The 20,449-nt window shown below is 43.1% G+C and overlaps 1 protein-coding gene across 1 annotated transcript; it reads right to left on the bottom strand.

Annotated features, from left to right (window-relative positions):
• Positions 1-188: 188 nt before the first annotated feature.
• On the bottom strand, positions 189-18,762 carry LOC5518712. The gene is made up of 9 exons (XM_048725325.1): positions 18,601-18,762; positions 16,674-16,719; positions 13,262-13,542; positions 11,380-11,626; positions 7,988-8,748; positions 5,434-7,779; positions 3,591-3,878; positions 2,803-3,109; positions 189-2,090 (listed from the first exon to the last, which is right to left on the bottom strand). Exons 1-9 carry the CDS (start codon positions 18,745-18,747, stop codon positions 595-597), a joined length of 5,919 nt encoding a protein of 1,972 aa, XP_048581282.1. The 5' UTR covers positions 18,748-18,762; the 3' UTR covers positions 189-594.
• Between the last annotated feature and the right edge of the window lie 1,687 nt (positions 18,763-20,449).

Genomic DNA, 20,449 nt, shown 5'->3' with positions numbered 1-20,449 from the left:
CTGAATGTGGTTTTTGAAGCACTTCTTCTAGTAACGACTCAACCTATGTTCATAGTATAGATTTTCAACTTTGGATGAATCTTAAACTGTACAAGGAAGAGCTGCCATTCACCGCAACGATCTAACTTGCGCGTCTGTCATGTAAAGCGTACAACGCTTTATCCATAATACAAAAGCAACACCAGGGATTTATTCTGAATAATATTTTAATGTTTTCGTGTAACCGAATATTATAAATACCGACGCCCACTATGATACACAGTATATCTATAAAACCCATCAAATACGCATATATCAGCGCCTTATATCAGAAGGTAATAATGCTCTAGGATAAATCAGGAAAGACTCGATATCAAGTTCTCTTCAACAGAACAGTAGTTTGGCAAGCCCCTTCTATTAGGAATGATCTATAGCCCCTTTTTTGCAAAATAACAGAAATAGATTTCATCCGTTTTTATCATTTTACGACACAGTTATTTGATAGAAACGGTGTAGCCGCTATTTGATGGAACGCAACAATTTCGGTCGTTTTCCGCGCTCGCCTTTTCCGATGCGTGTTGCAGACACGTGTAATGGCGTGGACGTGCGCGACGATCAGTGGAATGTCGCGATATGCTGGCTCATGACATCTGACCTCATGAACGTCTCTCCACACGTTTTGCACGAGAACGGCCTCTCCCCCGTGTGAAGCCGCACATGACGGGCCAGGTTACCAGGCAACGAAAACAACTTAGAGCAATAGGGGCATTTACGCCCCGCGTTCCCCTTCGCTTTACTCGTGTCTCCTGCGTCATTGTTATTAACTGAATCCGCAACTTTCTTCTTCGCATTCGATTTCTTGGCCTTCAACCCCCGTTTGCTGCTTGCCTGAAAAGAGGTATCCGATTCGCCCGCTTCAGTTATATCAATGTGGCTTTCTTTCTCATGCCCCAGTTCTGAGGAAGGAGTGAGCGCAGTATCTGATTCTGTGTCGTATCTTTTGTCTTCTTTGCCATTAACCGTCGCTCCCGTCTCAGAGACCTCAAGTTCTACGTCTATTCTACGCGATTCCTCTGGTTCTGACACTTGCTCGGAGCCTGTATTGAATTGTTCTTCTGAAAGCGAGTTCGTGGGCCCATCCGTCTCGCTGTACGCGTTTAAAGCATCACCAAGAGGACGATCCGTGGTCGCCTCTTCTGGGCGCGTATCCTTGCGATTAGTGTCAACAACAGTCTGACCAAGGGCAGCAGGAATGCTAGTTGATACATTCTCCCCGATCTCCTCTGCCGTACCGTTCACCTGAGAAGGGCTTGTATCCTTCCTTACCGGCTCTGTGTTATTCGCAGACCTATCACATTCTTCTGGTACGTCAGTCTCTGTGCCTAGTGACGACACTTCCGGCTTCTTGCTTGGCTTGAGAATATTTTCATCATCGCCGTGGTCGTTCTCCAGTTCACTGTCACTACCATTCTTAGAAATGTTCCTAGAACTGCCCGTATCTGTTTTGGTCGAATTCTCTTCACTGTCTTTCTTATAAATGTCCGTAGAAGTACCCGTATCTGTTTTGGTCGAATTCTCTTCACTGTCTTTCTTAGAAATTTCCCTAGAAGTGTCCGTATCCGTTTTGGTCGAATCCTCTTCATCGTTACTTGCGGCTTTCTCAGTGCCGTCCATAGGCTTCGTTATTGCACCATTCTCAGTCTGTTTCTGGCTGTCTTCCCTAGTATAATCTACAATGTTCTCTAACTCAACATATTCCTTTCTACTGGTCGACTTCTCACTAGGTTTCTCTGTGACGCCATCTGCGTCGTCAGCCGAATTCTGCCCAGACGACGCATCGATTTCGGTCTTATCTTTGTCCGCTTTTAAAGGGCTTGACACGGGCTCAGGTCCAGACTCGCTGAATTCAGTGTTATCTTTTTCCGCTTTAGCGGGGCTTGAAACGGGCTTTTGTCCCAACTCATTGTTTTCATGCTTATCTTTGTCCGCTTTACTTGGGCTTGACAAGGCCTTTTGTCCCGACACATTGTTTTCGGTGTCATCTTCGTTCGCTTTATCAGGGCTTGACATAGCTTCAACGTCTTGATTCTCCCCAATGTGTATCTCGTTGTCTGCGTATAAATAAGCTACATGAATATACGCACTAATTGTCAGCAGGAAGAGAAGTTAAAGCAACACGCAGCCTTTTAAACACTTAACTGCAAGTAGTCTGCGAACTCCTCCTAATAAAAATAAAATGTAATGTAAATTAATGCTTGACATTTAATGCTTGACATTTGTATAGCGCACTTTAACATACGAATCAATCAAATGCGCTTCACATGTGACTGACTTTACTCGTCAGTGTATAGATACGGACTGCTCCACGCAGTTAAAAAACATGATTGTGAGTTAGTGTGTGAGCAGTGTCATCATTGTCAGCGGCCCTCTTGCATGAGAAGCTAAGCCCGCACTAAGCTACCGCGCCACTCTATAAATTCCAAGCTACAAAATGCATTTTAGCTTTTGTTTGTCAAAAACCTTCAACTGTCAAAAACCTTCAAATGGCCTACACTTTGATGGCTTCTACCAAAGACACCTCACTGCAATGCTTTGACCAATCCGAGAGTACAAAACATGTTCTATTATTAAAATTCAAAACTTGATTGACGGTTAGAAGCGGTTTTGGCATTTTGGGAATCGATCGCAAGAGTTCTCAGAATACTCGCAGTCAACGTTGGAAAAGATACAGTCTAATAGTTTTCAAAGTTCTGGTTGAGAGCTCTCGACCCTCAAGGGGGAGGGGAGTGGAGAGGGGAAAGAAGAGGGGAGGGGAGGGATTACCTTCACTGCTGTTAGCACCGTCGGGCTCTACCCTCAAGCAAGGCTTAGTCGAGTTCGGATGCAAACTGCGCATGTGCCGCTTGAGTCCATCTGATACCTTGAAGGCGAGCCCGCACTCAGGACATGGGTAGGGTCGCTCTCCCGTATGCACGCGCAAGTGCCTGGTGAGGTCGGCCTTGCGGAGCCAGCTCTTGCCGCAGTACTTGCATACGATCTTCTCGCCCGTGCGGTGTGTGGTCAGATGGCTGCGGTACTCGTCACGATCACTGAACGACTCGCCGCAGCGGAAACAAGTCAGGTGTAGGGCCTATAAACACATAAAAGTTGAATTGGGATGGTGCAAGTTTGAAAGGAGACAAGCACATGCGGACACATCTAGTATTTGTAAACAAAACTTAACGCATAAGGCATGATAAGACTGGTCCAGTGGTGGGAGTTAGTGTGTAAGAACTGGAACTAATGGAACCACGGGTCAGCGTATTTTTACATGCCGGGTACATACAGGGTTCAACGGTGATGCGTGCGTCGGACAAATAAACATACAATAAATATTGATGGATACAAAATGGCGTAGAGTTCCATTCAATGCGTGTTAAGGTGGCCTGTGGTAGAGGTGTGCAAGTAAAGCTATGATTAAGCTGTCACAAAGAAGGGAAATGATGCACCCTAATCCTAACCCTTACTTGTTTTTCACACAACAAAAAAAACAGCCGCTTATCAATACTCGAACTGAATCAACACTATTGCAATCATAGATTATCTGTACTATTAAAAAGCGCTATACCAACCTTTGCGTGTGACCTGGTGGAAGGTGCCCCGCTGACCTTGGTCTGTGACCTTGTCGCAGTGCCCTGACACGAGTGCCCGTCGCCCTTATGGTTACCGCATTTCTTACACGTGCCGAGGAGCATGTCGGGATGTACTCGCAAGCGATGGCCCCACAGGGAGCCCGTGTCTTCGAAGTCTTTCTTGCAGATGTTGCACTGAGTGGAACCATGTCCCGATAGTGCCATTGGGGGCTGGGGTTTTTCCGGTACAGGTTTCGCTGAGTGGGCTACCTTGCGTCTATCCTTTACCTAAATATGGATGTGGCACAGTGAAAAAAGGATAATTTAAAAGATTGCCCATTTACAGGGGATGTGTCACAGTGAAGAATAAAATTTTGAAAAGGTTATTTAGTTACAGAGGAAATGGCTCAGTGAAGAATAAAGTTTTGAAAAGGTTATTTAGTTACAGAGGAAATGGCTCAGTGAAGAATAAAGTTTTGAAAAGGTTATTTAGTTACAGAGGAAATGGCTCAGTGAAGAATAAAGTTTTGAAAAGGTTATTTAGTTACAGAGGAAATGGCTCAGTGAAGAAAAAAGAGTTTTAACAAAAAAAAAATTGCATAGTTACAAAGAGGAGGTGGCACAGTGAGGAAAGAAGAGTTAAAAAGTTTACATAGCTACAGAGAAGGAAATTGACATATGATTTACAGTGTGCTGAAAATTTTGCCACATTACGTGTAAGACGTTCCTAATTAATAATTTATCGATCGCTAGTTTCAAAGAGTTTGCGATTACTCTTTCTATAGGCGGTAATCTCAGTTAGAACCCTAACAACAAAAAGGGATTGAAAAGAAACCAGCATATCCAAAATTCGTAGATTCTGAGCTAATGATGGGTGACCCATCATGACTTTGACTTACCTCATTATTGACATACCTTATTATTGACATACCTCATTATTGACATACCTCATTATTGACATACCTCATTATTGACTTACCTTATTATTGACATACCTTATTATTGACTTACCTCATTATTGACATACCTCATTATTGACATACCTCATTATTGACATACCTTATTATTGACTTACCTCATTATTGACATACCTCATTATTGACATACCTTATTATTGACTTACCTCATTATTGACATACCTCATTATTGACATACCTCATTATTGACTTACCTCATTATTGACATACCTTATTATTGACTTACCTCATTATTGACATACCTCATTATTGACTTACCTCATTATTGACATACCTTATTATTGACTTACCTCATTATTGACATACCTCATTATTGACATACCTCATTATTGACATACCTCATTATTGACTTACCTCATTATTGACATACCTCATTATTGACATACCTCATTATTGACATACCTCATTATTGACATACCTCATTATTGACATACCTCATTATTGACATACCTCATTATTGACATACCTTATTATTGACTTACCTCATTATTGACATACCTCATTATTGACATACCTCATTATTGACATACCTTTTTATTGACATACCTCATTATTGACATACCTTTTTATTGACATACCTCATTATTGACATACCTCATTATTGACTTACTTCATTATTGACATACCTCATTTTTGACATACCTCGTTATTGACATACCTCATTACTGACATACCTCATTATTGACATACCTCATTATTGACATACCTCATTATTGACATACCTCATTATTGACATACCTCATTATTGACATACCTTTTTATTGACATACCTTTTTATTGACATACCTCATTAGTGACATACCTCATTAGTGACATACCTTATTATTGACATACCTCATTATTGACATACCTCATTACTGACATACCTTATTACAAGGACCACTACTGAGCTTATGCTTCCATAGGGAGCTCCTGTCCCGGAACCTCTTACCACACCCCATGCAGTGGTAGGGTAGGGGGGTGTGGTGGCTGTTGGCGTGCTTGCGTGCCTGTTGCGCGGTGGCAAAGCACTTAGAGCAGTGCTGGCATGGGAATGGCTTCTCACCGGAATGGCGCTTGGCATGCTTGGTCAGGTCGCCCGCCATGTGGAATGACTTGTGGCAAATCTGGCACTGGAAGGGCCGCTCGTGAGTGTGGTGCACGCGCACGTGGTACACGATACCTGTGTGCCAAGCAGAAGTCTTGTGGCAGATCTTACACCGGTACTGCTTCACCCCCACCTCGCCGAACACCTCGTAACACTGCTCCGTCTTCATGTCCGTCACCGTGTCCATTTCACTTTGGATGATCACATTTTTCTCTTTCGATACCTCTTCCTTCTCCTCGATAGCTGTCACTGCGGGCGCTTCTGTGACCTCGCCCTCTTCTACCTTGGCCTCTTGTTCGACCTCAGCCTCAGCCTTCATCTGTGCCACCTTTTTCCGCTGATGAATCCGTCGATGCTTCACTAGCCACGACGGCCAAGGGAACTCCCTATTGCAGTCGGGTTCTGAGCAAATATACACAGTCCGTCCATTTTTCTTGACGCCCACGGGTTGATCGGGGGTCTCTTCGATGGTTTCCCCATCAGCAGACTTCGGCATGTGTTCTCGTTTGTGCCTTGTCAGCCAGAATGCGACGGCAAAGCTCCTCCCGCACTCATCACAGGTATGTTTTCCCCGCTTGAATTTGGAAGGCTTGTTATGCTTCTCCGTGTGGGTAGACCGTGAACCCTCAGTGGTTATCCCTTGGGCCACACCCTCTAAACGCTTAGCGTGTTCTCTTTTGTGTCTTGTCAACCAAAACGACGTCGCGAACATTCTACCGCACTCATCGCACGTGTGCTTCACAGGTTCTGCCTGGGATTGAGGCGCCGTGGCATTTGGTAGGTCCTCGACGCTTTCTGCCCTTGCCGCATGTTCGCGCATGTGACGTGTCAGCCACGAGGCTGCCGCGAATTTCTTGCCGCATTCCTCGCAAGAGTACATTTGGCGTTTGAAAAGAACACTTGGTTTCTTGTTGGGCGGTTCCTTGTCGTTCAGATGCTTGACCATGTGGCGATTCCACAAGTGGAGGCCTTTAAACGAAGCTCCGCATATCTCGCAGACGTGCGGGAACGCTGTGTTCTCCTCGACAGGTAACTCAGGCGGGAGATTGAGCGCCTTCAGGATCTTCTTCTTGGTGTTTTCGTTGTTGCGATGTCTTAACTCGTGTCTTTTTAGCAGCAGAGAGTACGAGAACACCTTACTGCAATACTTACACGTGTATGGAGGTCCTTGCACTGAGCTTTCCGAATCCACCTTCTCCGATTCCATTGCATCATCTGGCGTAGTCTCTTTCAACGGCTCGACTTCTTTTTCGATACTCTTGGCTGCATCATGTTTGGCGGAATCCTGAACTTGTGGTTGAGTGCTGAGATGGCGTCTTTTATGTTTCAAGTAGAGATGTCTGGCGCCGAACGATCTCCCACAGTTCGCATGCGGACAGATGAAGGGCGGGCCGTTAGTAGCCGTTTCGGAGGGTTTCTCCTCGGGCACCTTTCTGCCATTTAAGATATCATTCTGCAAATGCCGTCGCCTGTGTCGTCCGTACTGACGCTTAGTAGCAAACGCCTTCCCGCATCCTGGTCGCTCGCACGCAAACGGGGCATCAGACCTCGGTGCCTGCATCTTGGATGTCACGGTCACCACCGCCTTCTTATTACTCTCACCGTGACAATTATTGCGCTGATGGCGCTGTAACCAGGACGACCACTTAAACGCCAGTCCACAGTCCTCGCATTTCCATGGAAGGTCCTTATTGTCTGACTGAGCTGCGGGTGTGATCGGAGTGGGGGGAATTACTTCCTCGTGGTACATTTTCTGATGGCGGATCAGCCAGTAGGCGACCGCGAATGATCGTCCGCAGATGGTACAGTTGAAAGGTTTGGACGGGTCGTAGGTAGTTTGGGGCGCAGACTTGTGATGGACCATACGGTGACGTGTTAGCCAGGCCGGGACAGCAAATCGCCGGCCACAGTCTTGACATATATGTGGTCGGGTCTCGTCCAGGGCGTTGGCCGACGCATGCGATATAGGGACAGGTTTCTCCTCGGTTGGTGATAGGTCGGTAGAGCCCCCATGGACACGCTTGTGGCGTTTCAACCAGGACGGACAGGCGAAGGCGCGGCCGCACTCATCGCACCGGTACGACACACGAGGATGCTTCATCTTAGGTTTTTTCTCCACAGTCGGCTACAAAGGTAAAATGAGAATTACACGCGAATCCATGAAGTTGAATTCCCTGTATTCTATAATTAAGAATTTTCATTTAAGAGCACTAGTCAGCATTGGAGTTATTTGAGTTATTTGAAGAAATTTCTTTTTATTTCAGCAAATCTTCGCAGACCGACTCCCCTGTCCTGGTAAATGACGATAAAGTTGAGCCCTGTTTTTGACTCACCTCAGTTTCGTTGTGTTCGAATATTTTACTTGGAGACAGTGTTTTGCTTGAGGATGGTATTTTACTGAGTGAAGGTGATTCACTCGGGGTCGGTGAGGACCTCGCGCTCGGTGAAGCTCGCTTGCAGTTGTGCGCAGACTCGTGTTTTGCCCACCATGTGGGTCGCGCGAAAGTCTTGCCACACTCGCCACACGCGTATTGCTGACTCGTTGGCGACACGCGCGGGTCATCGCCTTGCTCGTGGCACACCTGCTTGTCCATGTGATAGTAATCGTCATAATCCTCCGCGGACCTTTTTGTTCCCGCGTGTAGCATCTGCTTCTCTGCATCGCACGAGTCGTCGCGCGAGTCGCACACGCGCGTGCCAGGGGGTAGCATCACGAGGGTCGCGCTATCTTTATCACGCGTGAAGTTCTCATTGAGGAAGGACGCGGGAGGTGGACCGAAAGGCTGCTCGGGGTTCCACGCCTCGTCTTCTTCCATTTGTCTCGCGAGTTTGCGGGGCTTGCTCTTGCGTCGCGAGTGATGGGAGTCAGGCGACAGGGACTTTCTGGTGTTGCTCTCTAATTCCTGTTCAGTGCTGCTCCAGCCATCGGGGACCTCGACAGGTAACCGAAATAACGCCCCCACAAGGCCTGTGGTTCGGGATGCGCCGTAGGTGCCATGCAGGGGTCCGTTTGGACAGCGGAACTTGTGGTGCTTGTGTAGGTAAGTGGCGCCCGCGAACACCGTACGGCAAAACATGCACGCGAACTCAGGCACTACAAGACAAGAGACACGGTATAAGCTACCGGCGAACACCGTACGGCAAAACATGCAAGAGAACTCAGGCACTACAAGACAAGAGACACGGTATAAGCTACCGGCGAACATGGTACGGCAAAACATGCACGCGAACTGAGGCACTACAAGACAAGAGACACGGTATAAGCTAAACATGCAGGCGAACTGGAGCACTACAAGGCAAGAGACACGGTAACTGAGGCACTACAAGCCAAAAGACGGTATTAGCTGCCGGCGAACACCGTACGGCAAAACATGCACGCGAACTCAGGCATTACAAGACAAGAGACACTAAATTTGTATTTAAGTATCTAGCCGAAAGAAGCATGGGTAAAAAGTAGCAACTACTGTTAAACATCAAGCTATTGCACAGAAATCCAGTACTAAAAAATGTGAAGTAGTCTTTGCGAAGTTAAATTCACTCATGGGTTTCAACTTATCCTTGCATGCCTTGTGACATTGCTAAGTCAGAGATCATCAAGAAATTGCCTAGGTGTGTATGTAGCTTCTGGTATGTTAACTTCTCATCAAGTACTGTCTCGCATGTGTAGCGTGTGTATGTAGCTTCTGGTATGTTAACTTCTCATTAAGTACTGTCTTGCATGTGTAGCGTGTGTATGTAGCTTCTGGTATGTTAACTTCTCATCAAGTACTGTCTCGCATGTGTAGCGTGTGTATGTAGCTTTTGGTATGTTAACTTCTCATCAAGTACTGTCTTGCATGTTTAGCGTGTGTATGTAGCTTCTGGTATGTTAACTTCTCATCAAGTACTGTCTTGCATGTTTAGCGTGTGTATGTAGCTTCTGGTATGTTAACTTCTCATCAAGTACTGTCTTGCATGTGTAGCGTGTGTATGTAGCTTTTGGTATGTTAACTTCTCATCAAGTACTGTCTCGCATGTGTAGCGTGTGTATGTAGCTTCTGGTATGTTAACTTCTCATCAAGTACTGTCTTGCATGTGTAGCGTGTGTATGTAGCTTCTGGTATGTTAACTTCTCATCAAGTACTGTCTCGCATGTGAAGCGTGTGTATGTAGCTTCTGGTATGTTAACTTCTCATCAAGTACTGTCTTGCATGTGTAGCGTGTGTATGTAGCTTCTGGTATGTTAACTTCTCATCAAGTACTGTCTTGCATGTGTAGCGTGTGTATGTAGCTTCTGGTATGTTAACTTCTCATCAAGTACTGTCTCGCATGTGTAGCGTGTGTATGTAGCTTCTGGTATGTTAACTTATCATTAAGTACTGTCTTGCATGTGTAGCGTGTGTATGTAGCTTCTGGTATGTTAACTTCTCATCAAGTACTGTCTTGCATGTGTAGCGTGTGTATGTAGCTTCTGGTATGTTAACTTATCATTAAGTACTGTCTTGCATGTGTAGCGTGTGTATGTAGCTTCTGACACGTTAACTTCTCATCAAGTACTGTCTCGCATGTGAAGCGTGTGTATGTAGCTTTTGGTATGTTAACTTCTCATCAAGTACTGTCTTGCATGTGTAGCGTGTGTATGTAGCTTCTGGTATGTTAACTTCTCATCAAGTACTGTCTCGCATGTGAAGCGTGTGTATGTAGCTTTTGGTATGTTAACTTCTCATCAAGTACTGTCTTGCATGTGTAGCGTGTGTATGTAGCTTCTGGTATGTTAACTTCTCATCAAGTACTGTCTTGCATGTGTAGCGTGTGTATGTAGCTCTTGGTATGTTAACTTCTCATCAAGTACTGTCTTGCATGTGTAGCGTGTGTATGTAGCTTCTGGTATGTTAACTTCTCATCAAGTACTGTCTCGCATGTGTAGCGTGTGTATGTAGCTTCTGGTATGTTAACTTCTCATCAAGTACTGTCTTGCATGTGTAGCGTGTGTATGTAGCTTCTGGTATGTTAACTTATCATTAAGTACTGTCTTGCATGTGTAGCGTGTGTATGTAGCTTCTGGTATGTTAACTTCTCATCAAGTACTGTCTCGCATGTGTAGCGTGTGTATGTAGCTTCTGGTATGTTAACTTCTCATCAAGTACTGTCTTGCATGTGTAGCGTGTGTATGTAGCTTCTGGTATGTTAACTTATCATTAAGAATTGTCTTACGTATGTAGCTTTTGACTGCTATTTACTGTAATCATCAAGTACTGTCTTGCATGTGTAGCGTGTGTATGTAGCTTTTGGTATGTTAACTTCTCATCAAGTACTGTCTTGCATGTGTAGCGTGTGTATGTAGCTTTTGGTATGTTAACTTCTCATCAAGTACTGTCTTGCATGTGTAGCGTGTGTATGTAGCTTTTGGTATGTTAACTTCTCATCAAGTACTGTCTCGCATGTGTAGCGTGTGTATGTAGCTTCTGGTATGTTAACTTCTCATCAAGTACTGTCTCGCATGTGAAGCGTGTGTATGTAGCTTTTGGTATGTTAACTTCTCATCAAGTACTGTCTCGCATGTGTAGCGTGTGTATGTAGCTTCTGACACGTTAACTTCTCATCAAGTACTGTCTTGCATGTGTAGCGTGTGTATGTAGCTTCTGGTATGTTAACTTATCATTAAGAATTGTCTTACGTATGTAGCTTTTGACATGCTTATTACTGTAATCATCAAGTACTGTCTTGCATGCGTAAGGGCCAGTACCTTGATCACTAGAAAACTCTTCCGGAAGGTCATCGATAGAACAGCTGTACTCGTCTTCAAACCACACAAGCAGCTCCTCCCCTGGGTAGATGGTGCGGAAGGTCCGGTAGTAGATCTCCCCGCAGAACTGAAATGCAGTCAAATTCTGCTCGCGTTTATCGCGTGCGTATGTGACGTAACGCATCCAGTTACTACGAGACTCCTCTGTCGCATCCAGCACAGATGTAGCAAGGCCACTCTGAAGCAACTAAAAGGGGAAAGGATTGGAAATAGTCACGCAAGCTTCTATCCAGCACAGATGTAGCAAGGCCACTCTGAAGCAACTAAAAGGGGAAGGGATTGGAAATAGTCACGCAAGCTTCTATCCAGCACAGATGTAGCAAGGCCACTCTGAAGCAACTAAAAGGGAAAAGGATTGGAAATAGTCACGCAAGCTTCTATCCAGCACAGATGTAGCAAGGCCACTCTGAAGCAACTAAAAGGGGAAAGGATTGGAAATAGTCACACAAGCTTCTATCCAGCACAGATGTAGCAAGGCCACTCTGAAGCAACTAAAAGGGGAAAGGATTGGAAATAGTCACGCAAGCTTCTATCCAGCACAGATGTAGCAAGGCCACTCTGAAGCAACTAAAAGGGGAAAGGATTGGAAATAGTCACGCAAGCTTCTATCCAGCACAGATGTAGCAAGGCCACTCTGAAGCAACTAAAAGGGGAAAGGATTGGAAATAGTCACGCAAGCTTCTATCCAGCACAGATGTAGCAAGGCCACTCTGAAGCAACTAAAAGGGGAAAGGATTGGAAATAGTCACGCAAGCTTCTATCCAGCACAGATGTAGCAAGGCCACTCTGAAGCAACTAAAAGGGGAAAGGATTGGAAATAGTCACGCAAGCTTCTATCCAGCACAGATGTAGCAAGGCCACTCTGAAGCAACTAAAAGGGGAAAGGATTGGAAATAGTCATGCAAGCTTCTATCCAGCACAGATGTAGCAAGGCCACTCTGAAGCAACTAAAAGGGGAAAGGATTGGAAATAGTCACGCAAGCTTCTATCCAGCACAGATGTAGCAAGGCCACTCTGAAGCAACTAAAAGGGGAAAGGATTGGAAATAGTCACGCAAGCTTCTATCCAGCACAGATGTAGCAAGGCCACTCTGAAGCAACTAAAAGGGGAAAGGATTGGAAATAGTCACGCAAGCTTCTATCCAGCACAGATGTAGCAAGGCCACTCTGAAGCAACTAAAAGGGGAAAGGATTGGAAATAGTCACGCAAGCTTCTATCCAGCACAGATGTAGCAAGGCCACTCTGAAGCAACTAAAAGGGGAAAGGATTGGAAATAGTCACGCAAGCTTCTATCCAGCACAGATGTAGCAAGGCCACTCAGAAGCAACTAATAAAAGGGGAAAGGATTGGAAATAGTCACCAAAGCTTCTATCCAGCACAGATGTAGCAAGGCCACTCTGAAGCAACTAAAAGGGGAAAGGATTGGAAATAGTCACGCAAGCTTCTATCCAGCACAGATGTAGCAAGGCCACTCTGAAGCAACTAAAAGGAGAAAGGAATGAAAAAAGCCAGGGTGCGCAGTCAATTATTATTTATCGACAAAGAGATATGCTTGTTATTCTTTTTGCATGCTAGAAGCTCAGCGCCCTAGTGGCAAACATGGAGATAAAATATTTTAGCATGACATGATAATCTAGGATGGAGACATAGCCAGGGATGGGTGGACTATGATTACATGATAAATAATTACACAATATGTTTATGCTGTCAAACATACTATTGCTTAACTACCTGTCCAAGATTAGTTGAATAATCTGTAGTCATGTCCCGAGCATACAGTATATAATACATGTCCCAGATTAGTTCAATGAGCTGTACTTACATCCCAAGCAAATGTCAAGTTCTGTCCAGAGATCAACTGCTGCGGTAGTACCCTCTTGCCTTGAAAAGGTCCGAACATGACCCTCTTTTGGATGATCCTGGCAGCAAACACACCCATCTCCACCTCTGGGATAGTGGACTCCTTCATCAGCAGGCCGTCAGGCAGGGACGCTACACATGGGCTGTAGTGGGCAGAGCTGATGGCTTTAGAATGAGGAATCCATTCTAGGGGACCATGGACTGGACAGTGGCCTTTGTAGAGCTGGTCACACTCATCACACACTGAACATGATACAGAAATGGAAGAAATAAGGAAAAGAAATAGAAAATATATCAAGCAGAGGGTAAGCAACAATGTATACACAGCTTTACAGATATGAATCTATTTTATAAATATGTCTCATCAACCTTCTTTATAATCCATATTTTCCTTCCAATTTGTGTGACATACTCATCTCTTTTTAATAGTATCAACCTTTCCCTTCCTTTCTGGTATGATCTATCTGCTCCTCCCTCCCTACTATGATCTCTCTGTCTTTCCCTCCCTCCCTACTATGATCTATCTGCCTTTACCTCCCTCCCTGGTATGATCTAACTGCCTTTCCCTCCCTCCTTGATATGATCTATCTGCCTTCCCCTCCCTCCCTGGTATGATCTACCTGCCTTCCCCTCCCTCCCTGGTATGATCTATCTGCCTTCCCCTCCCTCCCTGATATGATCTATCTGCCTTCTCCTTCCTCCCTGGAATGATCTATCTGCCTTCCCCTCCCTCCCTGGAATGATCTATCTGCCTTCCCCTCCCTCCCTGGAATGATCTATCTGCCTTCCCCTCCCTCCCTGTAATGATCTATCTGCCTTCCCCTCCCTCCCTGTAATGATCTATCTGCCTTCTCCTTCCTCCCTGGAATGATCTATCTGCCTTCTCCTTCCTCCCTGAAATGATCTATCTGCCTTCCCCTCCCTCCCTGGAATGATCTATCTGCCTTCCCCTCCCTCCCTGTAATGATCTATCTGCCTTCCCCTCCCTCCCTGGTATGATCTATCTGCCATCCCCTCCCTCCCTGGAATGATCTATCTGCTCCTCCCCTTCTTGGTATGATCTATTTGCCTTTGGCTCCCTCCCTGGTATGATCTATCTGCCTTTTCCTCCCTCCCTGGTATGATCTATTTGCCTTCCCCTCCCTCCCTGGTATGATCTATCTGCCTTTCCCTCCCTCCCTGGTATGATCTATCTGCCTTCCCCTCCCTCCCTAGTATGATCTATCTGCTTCTATCCTCCCTCCCTGGTATGATCTATTTGCCTTCCCCTCCCTCCCTGGTATGATCTATGTGCAACTCCCCTCCCCTCCCTAGTATGATCTATGTGCCCCTCCCCTCCCTCCTTGGAATGGTCTATGTGCTCCTCCCTCCCTCCCTGGTATGATCTATCTGCCCCTCCCCTCCCTCCCTTGCATGATCTTTGTGCCCCTCCCTCCTTGGTATGATCTTTGAGCTCCTCCCCTCCCTCCTTGGTATGATCTATGTGCTCCTCCCCTCTCTCCCTGGTGTTATCTATCTGCCCCTCCCCTCCCTCCTTGGTATAGTCTATGTGCTCCTCCCCTCCCTCCTTGGTATGATCTTTGTGCTCCTCCCCTCCCTCCTTGGTATGATCTTTGTGCTCCTCCCCTCCCTCCTTGGTATGATCTATGTGCTCCTCCCCTCTCTCCCTGGTGTTATCTATCTGCCCCTCCCCTCCCTCCTTGGTATGGTCTATGTGCTCCTCCCCTCCCTCCCTGGTATGATCTATCTGCCCCTCCCCTCCCTCCTTGGTATGCTCTATGTGCTCCTCCCCTCCCTCCCTGGTATGATCTATCTGCCCCTCCACTCCCTCCTTGGTATGATCTTTGTGCTCCTCCCTTTCCCTCCCTCACGGGTATGATCTATGTGCCTCTCCCCTTCCTGAAAGGAACATGCATAGACCCATTCATCCAAATCTATGTATCATGTACATGTTTTTTCAAAGTTCTAAGTTCAGCAAAATATTTATTCTAAAATATATGCAACAAAAAGTTGCTGGTGACAAAGTGGCATCGAAACAACTGTTAACCTCAATCTGTATTATCACTTATTCCCTATTTTATACTATTAAAGTGCTACATCTGTGAGACAACCATTTTTTTTGGTGATGCGTTATGGCATAATAAGCCGTGCACTGCACTAGCTTTAATCAAGAAGGTGCTATTATTAAACACACAGAAAAACATCATGAAAACCCTAAAAATTCGGAAAAATGGGATAATGGGATGGGAGGTTATGAGATTCTGGATAAATTGAATACAAAAAGACAGCCTTTTTGTTTTCCATTAAAACTGGGCAGTCAGTTGGGTGTATAGTTTATTTTTTATGCTGTTAATGCACTTTCATTATCTTTCCAGGGTGATAAAGAGCCCAATAGCTATAGAATTACATTTTCTATACAAATAAAAAGGAACTTATACCAATATTTGATTTTCAGAATGTCAAAATACAGTATCAGCCTTGCTTTCTTGTGCATGACCAATGATATTCCAGGTGGAATATCCTGAGATAGCAAGATAGTTAACAATTATACCTTTTTCCATTGAGGTGGATAGTGGCAAAATATAGATATTTTGAAAGCCACTATCCGTGTTAGAGCAATTTTTTTATCTCTTGCAAATCGGCTGTTACATCCGCCATTTTGCTTGATTTTGGGCGCAGGAAAATATCCACCTCCTAGGAGGTGTATATTGCATTTTATCCCGAGTTTCTCAACCAATCAAATCGCTTGTTCTTGCAAGGTTCCCGAGTTTTATTTACTAAATAACAATATTCAATAGCCCAAGTACAATACTGGGGCATTGGCCACATAGGCGTTACTCGGAGGGGGGGTGGGGGACGTGATGGTGCCTGTGCTGAGTAGTGAGGGGAGAGAAGGCTGCAGATATAGATGCTTGTGATAAATATACAAATCAGTTGAATATTGAAAAAATACTGTTGGCTGAAAGGGTGCTCTTGCCTCTTGTAAAACCCTCAAACTATGTGCTTGGGATGAAAAAAGCTGTTGCACAGGGAGGTTTCATAATTATCCATTTTCAACTTTCGAGCCAACTTTCAGGGCAGCTCTAAAGTCTAAACAAATTTGGATAAGAATACAATGACCATTTGTATAGAAGAAATTAATAATATCCAAAAATATCCAAAATATTTTTTATGTGGCCTAAGAGAATGAAATTTTCAAAGCTCAACTATAAAAAACCTAGTATGTATCACAAAATAATAATAGGAAAAACAATTAGTAAATGGGATTGATTATTTGGCTCCTTTGCATCATAAAATATTTTAAATATTTCTAAAAACAACATTACAGATCCAAAAATTATGGTATGATCTGTTACTCAGGTGAGTGAACTTACATATGTGCTCATCTGACTGGTATGCCGGCTGCTCGGCCATCGTGCTCTGAAAAACAAGAAATATATAAGACAGAACCAAACAATGTTTTGCAAAATAGATTCACTTGTGGTAATTAGGGGCAGTGTGTTATGTAAGTCTGCAGTTAATTGACTTCCAGACATGAATTTATTCACCTAAATGAAAAACACTGTCTACCAATTTTATTCAAACAGTATGTTTAATTACAAAAAACATATTTTGCTAATATATCACAAAACATATATCTAAAATATTTAGTGTCATATCAGAAAAGATAGAAAGTACATAATATCAAAGTTACTTTTCTGGTTATATATATTTACAAAGGGCAATGACATTGCACATAAAAGATAACAACAGCATGATACAAACTGGATGATGTATCATAGCTGTTTATCCATTAAAAGAGCCAAATATTTAAATCTATTGTTTTTAAAAATGATAGATATTGCTGCATACAAGTATGTCTACTGTATCAACAAACATCCCAAAAACAAAAAAAAATAAAACTCAAATATATAACTCCAAATTAAAATAAAAAACATTCAGTAAAAGAAGCCATGATGCAGTTATTTTCCTCTTAATTTAACATACAGGCAATCACACTACAGTCGCCAGACAATCAGACAATAATATATGTCCCTACTTACAGATGTTCAACTCATTAAATGGCGTTTTTATGGCAATCTTAATTCGAATTTAGCATTTAAGTCTTTCCCAGCATTCGAAATGGCACGGCAAAGAAAAAAATAATCAATTCTATAAATATTTATGAAGGCAATAGTTATATATTTGCCATCATAGGAAGGCTTTTTGTCGCGATCAAATGGATAAAAATTATTACAGCGCGCAAAAACTAGAATTTTATAGTAGTAGATATTAGTAGATATTATGTGGCTATTAAACATGTGGTATATGTTACAATCGAGTAAAAATATTCACCTCGAAAGATTTCATATGATCATTTGATCCTAATCCTAAGCTTGATTTCTAAAGTAGCCAATTCCCCATACCATTTCCATCTAGCATATCAATAAATAAAGCTGTTCAGCTGATGTTAAAAATAATAATACACCCTTCTATATGTATTCTGGATAGTTAAACCCAAAATGAAGCTTTTCTTGAGCTTATATGCATACAGAGATTTTTATCAGCGAGCGGAAACTTTGTTGAATATTTGGGAAGGGTCGATAGTGCGGTTCTTCTATGAGCGGTTTGTGATTTGGAATCCAGACAAGAAAGCCCCATCAACCATTGAAGAGGCAAATTTAAAATACCTTGACAAAAAAAAGAAACTTGTATTTAGGTATCAGAGTATCGACTCTATTGGCTATAAGAAGTGTTTGAAAGCAGGGCAAATACACACAACTACACATCTAAACATCAACGCGCATTATTATAAGCGCGACGTCTAACAACAAGAAGATAACATGTCGGAAAGTACATCGCGTATTGGCTGCCAATACTCAAGTCACTGTCGGAAAACAAGCAGGAATTTACAAATAAATGCGACTGCTAAGCGTGTGAGATGGAATTCCTGTGGTTGACTGCAATGTAGCAAAGTTTCTAGCGACAGGAAAGCGAAAGGGTTGGTCGAAGGTTGGTGAACATCTGACAGATTACAAAAGAGGCCACAAGGTCCGACAGACCACTAGAAGCATGTATGCGCGAGTTCATCCTTCGCCTATATTCACCAAGATATATTCCTTGCCGATAATATTCTCATGTCCTGGAGGTACCTGCTCGTTGTGTAAATGCTAGAAATCAAGGGTTTACGTGTTTTAGTGGAGGTTACACAGTGGACAATTCATAAGATTTGTGAAGACCAAGAAGATCAAGCGCAAACAGCAAAGGCGGATTTGTTCGCGAATTCTAGCATCTCCCTTAATACTGGGGCCCTAATCTTACCTTTAGAGCTCTGACGCGTGTTTTTCGTAGGTCCGGCTGTGGTATATCAAGTATTTGGAGTTTTGAATGAGGAAGTAGGGCTTTTCGTGTGTTACAGATCAGATCTTCTTGACGGGCTTTTCGGTCTTCTCTTTCACCCGTCAACATGCGCAAATGTGGACCTCGTGCTAATTAGCATACATTAGCATATGGTATAAGGCGCATGGAATGCACATTTATTGTGGCATCACCACAACAATGCTGTATTTTCTCGTACATGAAAAATAAAACGACATTGCTCACAAATAAAAACACAGGAGAAAATAGGAGCGGGGACATAGTAAGCGGATGTGAGAGCTAATAACTTCTCTCTGTTGTTGCAATAGAAAATGTTTTCCATGGGTTGTGGTCTTATTTGCAGGTGTCATGTCCTATACTCAAGGACCAATTGTAAACAGTCAAACAATAGTCATACATATTATTGGACTATAAGGTAGTCTAGAAGACTTTATCCCAGCGAAAACTCATTTCCGTGTCAGAAAAAGGGGGAGTTTGTAATTTGCCTAGTTCCCAAACACTTTTCTCTAAAGTCGCATTTTTGCCTTCTGGTCACAATTTATTTGACTGTTTAACGTTAACATAGGTTTGCGAAGAAGCATTACAAAATAATAACCTGGTTGCCAAACTTTGCAGAGGTCCTTTAAATTCTTTTAATAAAAACTTTAGCATTCCAGCCCCGCTACGCCATATATAAGTGAGAGAGATCGGAAACGAGTCCCTCCTGCAAATGATTCTAAAAGGTTAGAATAGTATATTGGTAGACTTCAAACAATACGTTCATCCAATATATTGGACTCTTTTACACAGAACGGTTGATAGATACTCGTTTCGGCTAGTTTTTCACTAACTTTCACCTAATCTCGCTTCTGTTTTGCTTTTGTATTTTTGCTTTTTGTTCATCAAGAAGTAATAAAGATATCTTATCCGAAGCATATTAGGTATATTACAGCATCTACAAAAAAAAAAAAAAAAAAAAAAAAAACAGAGCGTTATGCCCGGCAGTCGGGATGGGTCTTGGATGGACTATAAATGCCCGACAGTTTTCAATTATCGTGAGTTCAAAGTATTGTATATTTGTGGAGAAAGGGCAAGCGAATCTAAATTGAGATTTGTAGTCGGAATTTAACGTTTTTCCTTGCTTGTATATACTATAAAATCGTTATCAAAGTGACACAGAATTTGTTCTCCTACAACACTATCGGGACAGGTCTTCAATGGACTTAGCTAATGCCCGAGAGTTTCCAATTTATTCAAATAAGCCAATAATTTGTAAACCAAGTGAGTTCAAATTATCCTATATTTGTTTAGAAAGGGAAGCTATTCTGGATTGAGCTTTGTTGTCGGTATTGAATGCTTTCCTTTGTCTGTGTACCCTATAAAATCGTAATTTTAGTTTCAGATTCGCTTGCCCTTTCTCAACAAATAAAGAATACTTTGAACTCACTAGAAAGACAATGTAACTTAGTTATTTGAATAAATTGAAAACTGTCGGGCATTTAGTCAATCCAAGACCTGTCCTGACTGTCGGGCATATAGCCACTGCGGATATTTTACTACTACTGAGTATCGGTATTTTAATAGCATGTTCTTAAAATTTGGTAATATCAGGCTGGACGTTCTTCTTAAAAATGTTCTTAAAAAAAGAAAAGAGTGTATTGCTTATTACCATTAGCATAATCATTTGAGATAATTACTATTATTTTTTTTATTGTAGATCTATATAGGTCTGGGTTCATCACCGTTGATAGGCTTTCCTAACAATAAATACAATAAAGTTATTATGATAGCATTCTCGATTTTATTGGTTTTA

Source organism: Nematostella vectensis, chromosome 3 (genome assembly GCF_932526225.1).
Source record: "Nematostella vectensis chromosome 3, jaNemVect1.1, whole genome shotgun sequence".
NCBI lineage: Eukaryota > Metazoa > Cnidaria > Anthozoa > Actiniaria > Edwardsiidae > Nematostella > Nematostella vectensis.
This window is presented reverse-complemented; position numbering and strand designations above follow the sequence as displayed.

What these genes read in the sequence shown, in the direction of transcription:
- LOC5518712 (XM_048725325.1), bottom strand. Translation starts at nt 18,747, where the DNA reads ATGTTGACGGGTGAAAGAGAAGACCGAAAAGCCCGTCAAGAAGATCTG. An exon ending in CCAGTCAGATGAGCACATAT is followed by an intron (nt 13,543 to 16,673) that starts GTAAGTTCACTC and finishes TATCATGTTCAG; the next exon opens with TGTGTGATGAGTGTGACCAG. An exon ending in CCACCAGGTCACACGCAAAG is followed by an intron (nt 3,110 to 3,590) that starts GTTGGTATAGCG and finishes ATGTGTTTATAG; the next exon opens with GCCCTACACCTGACTTGTTT.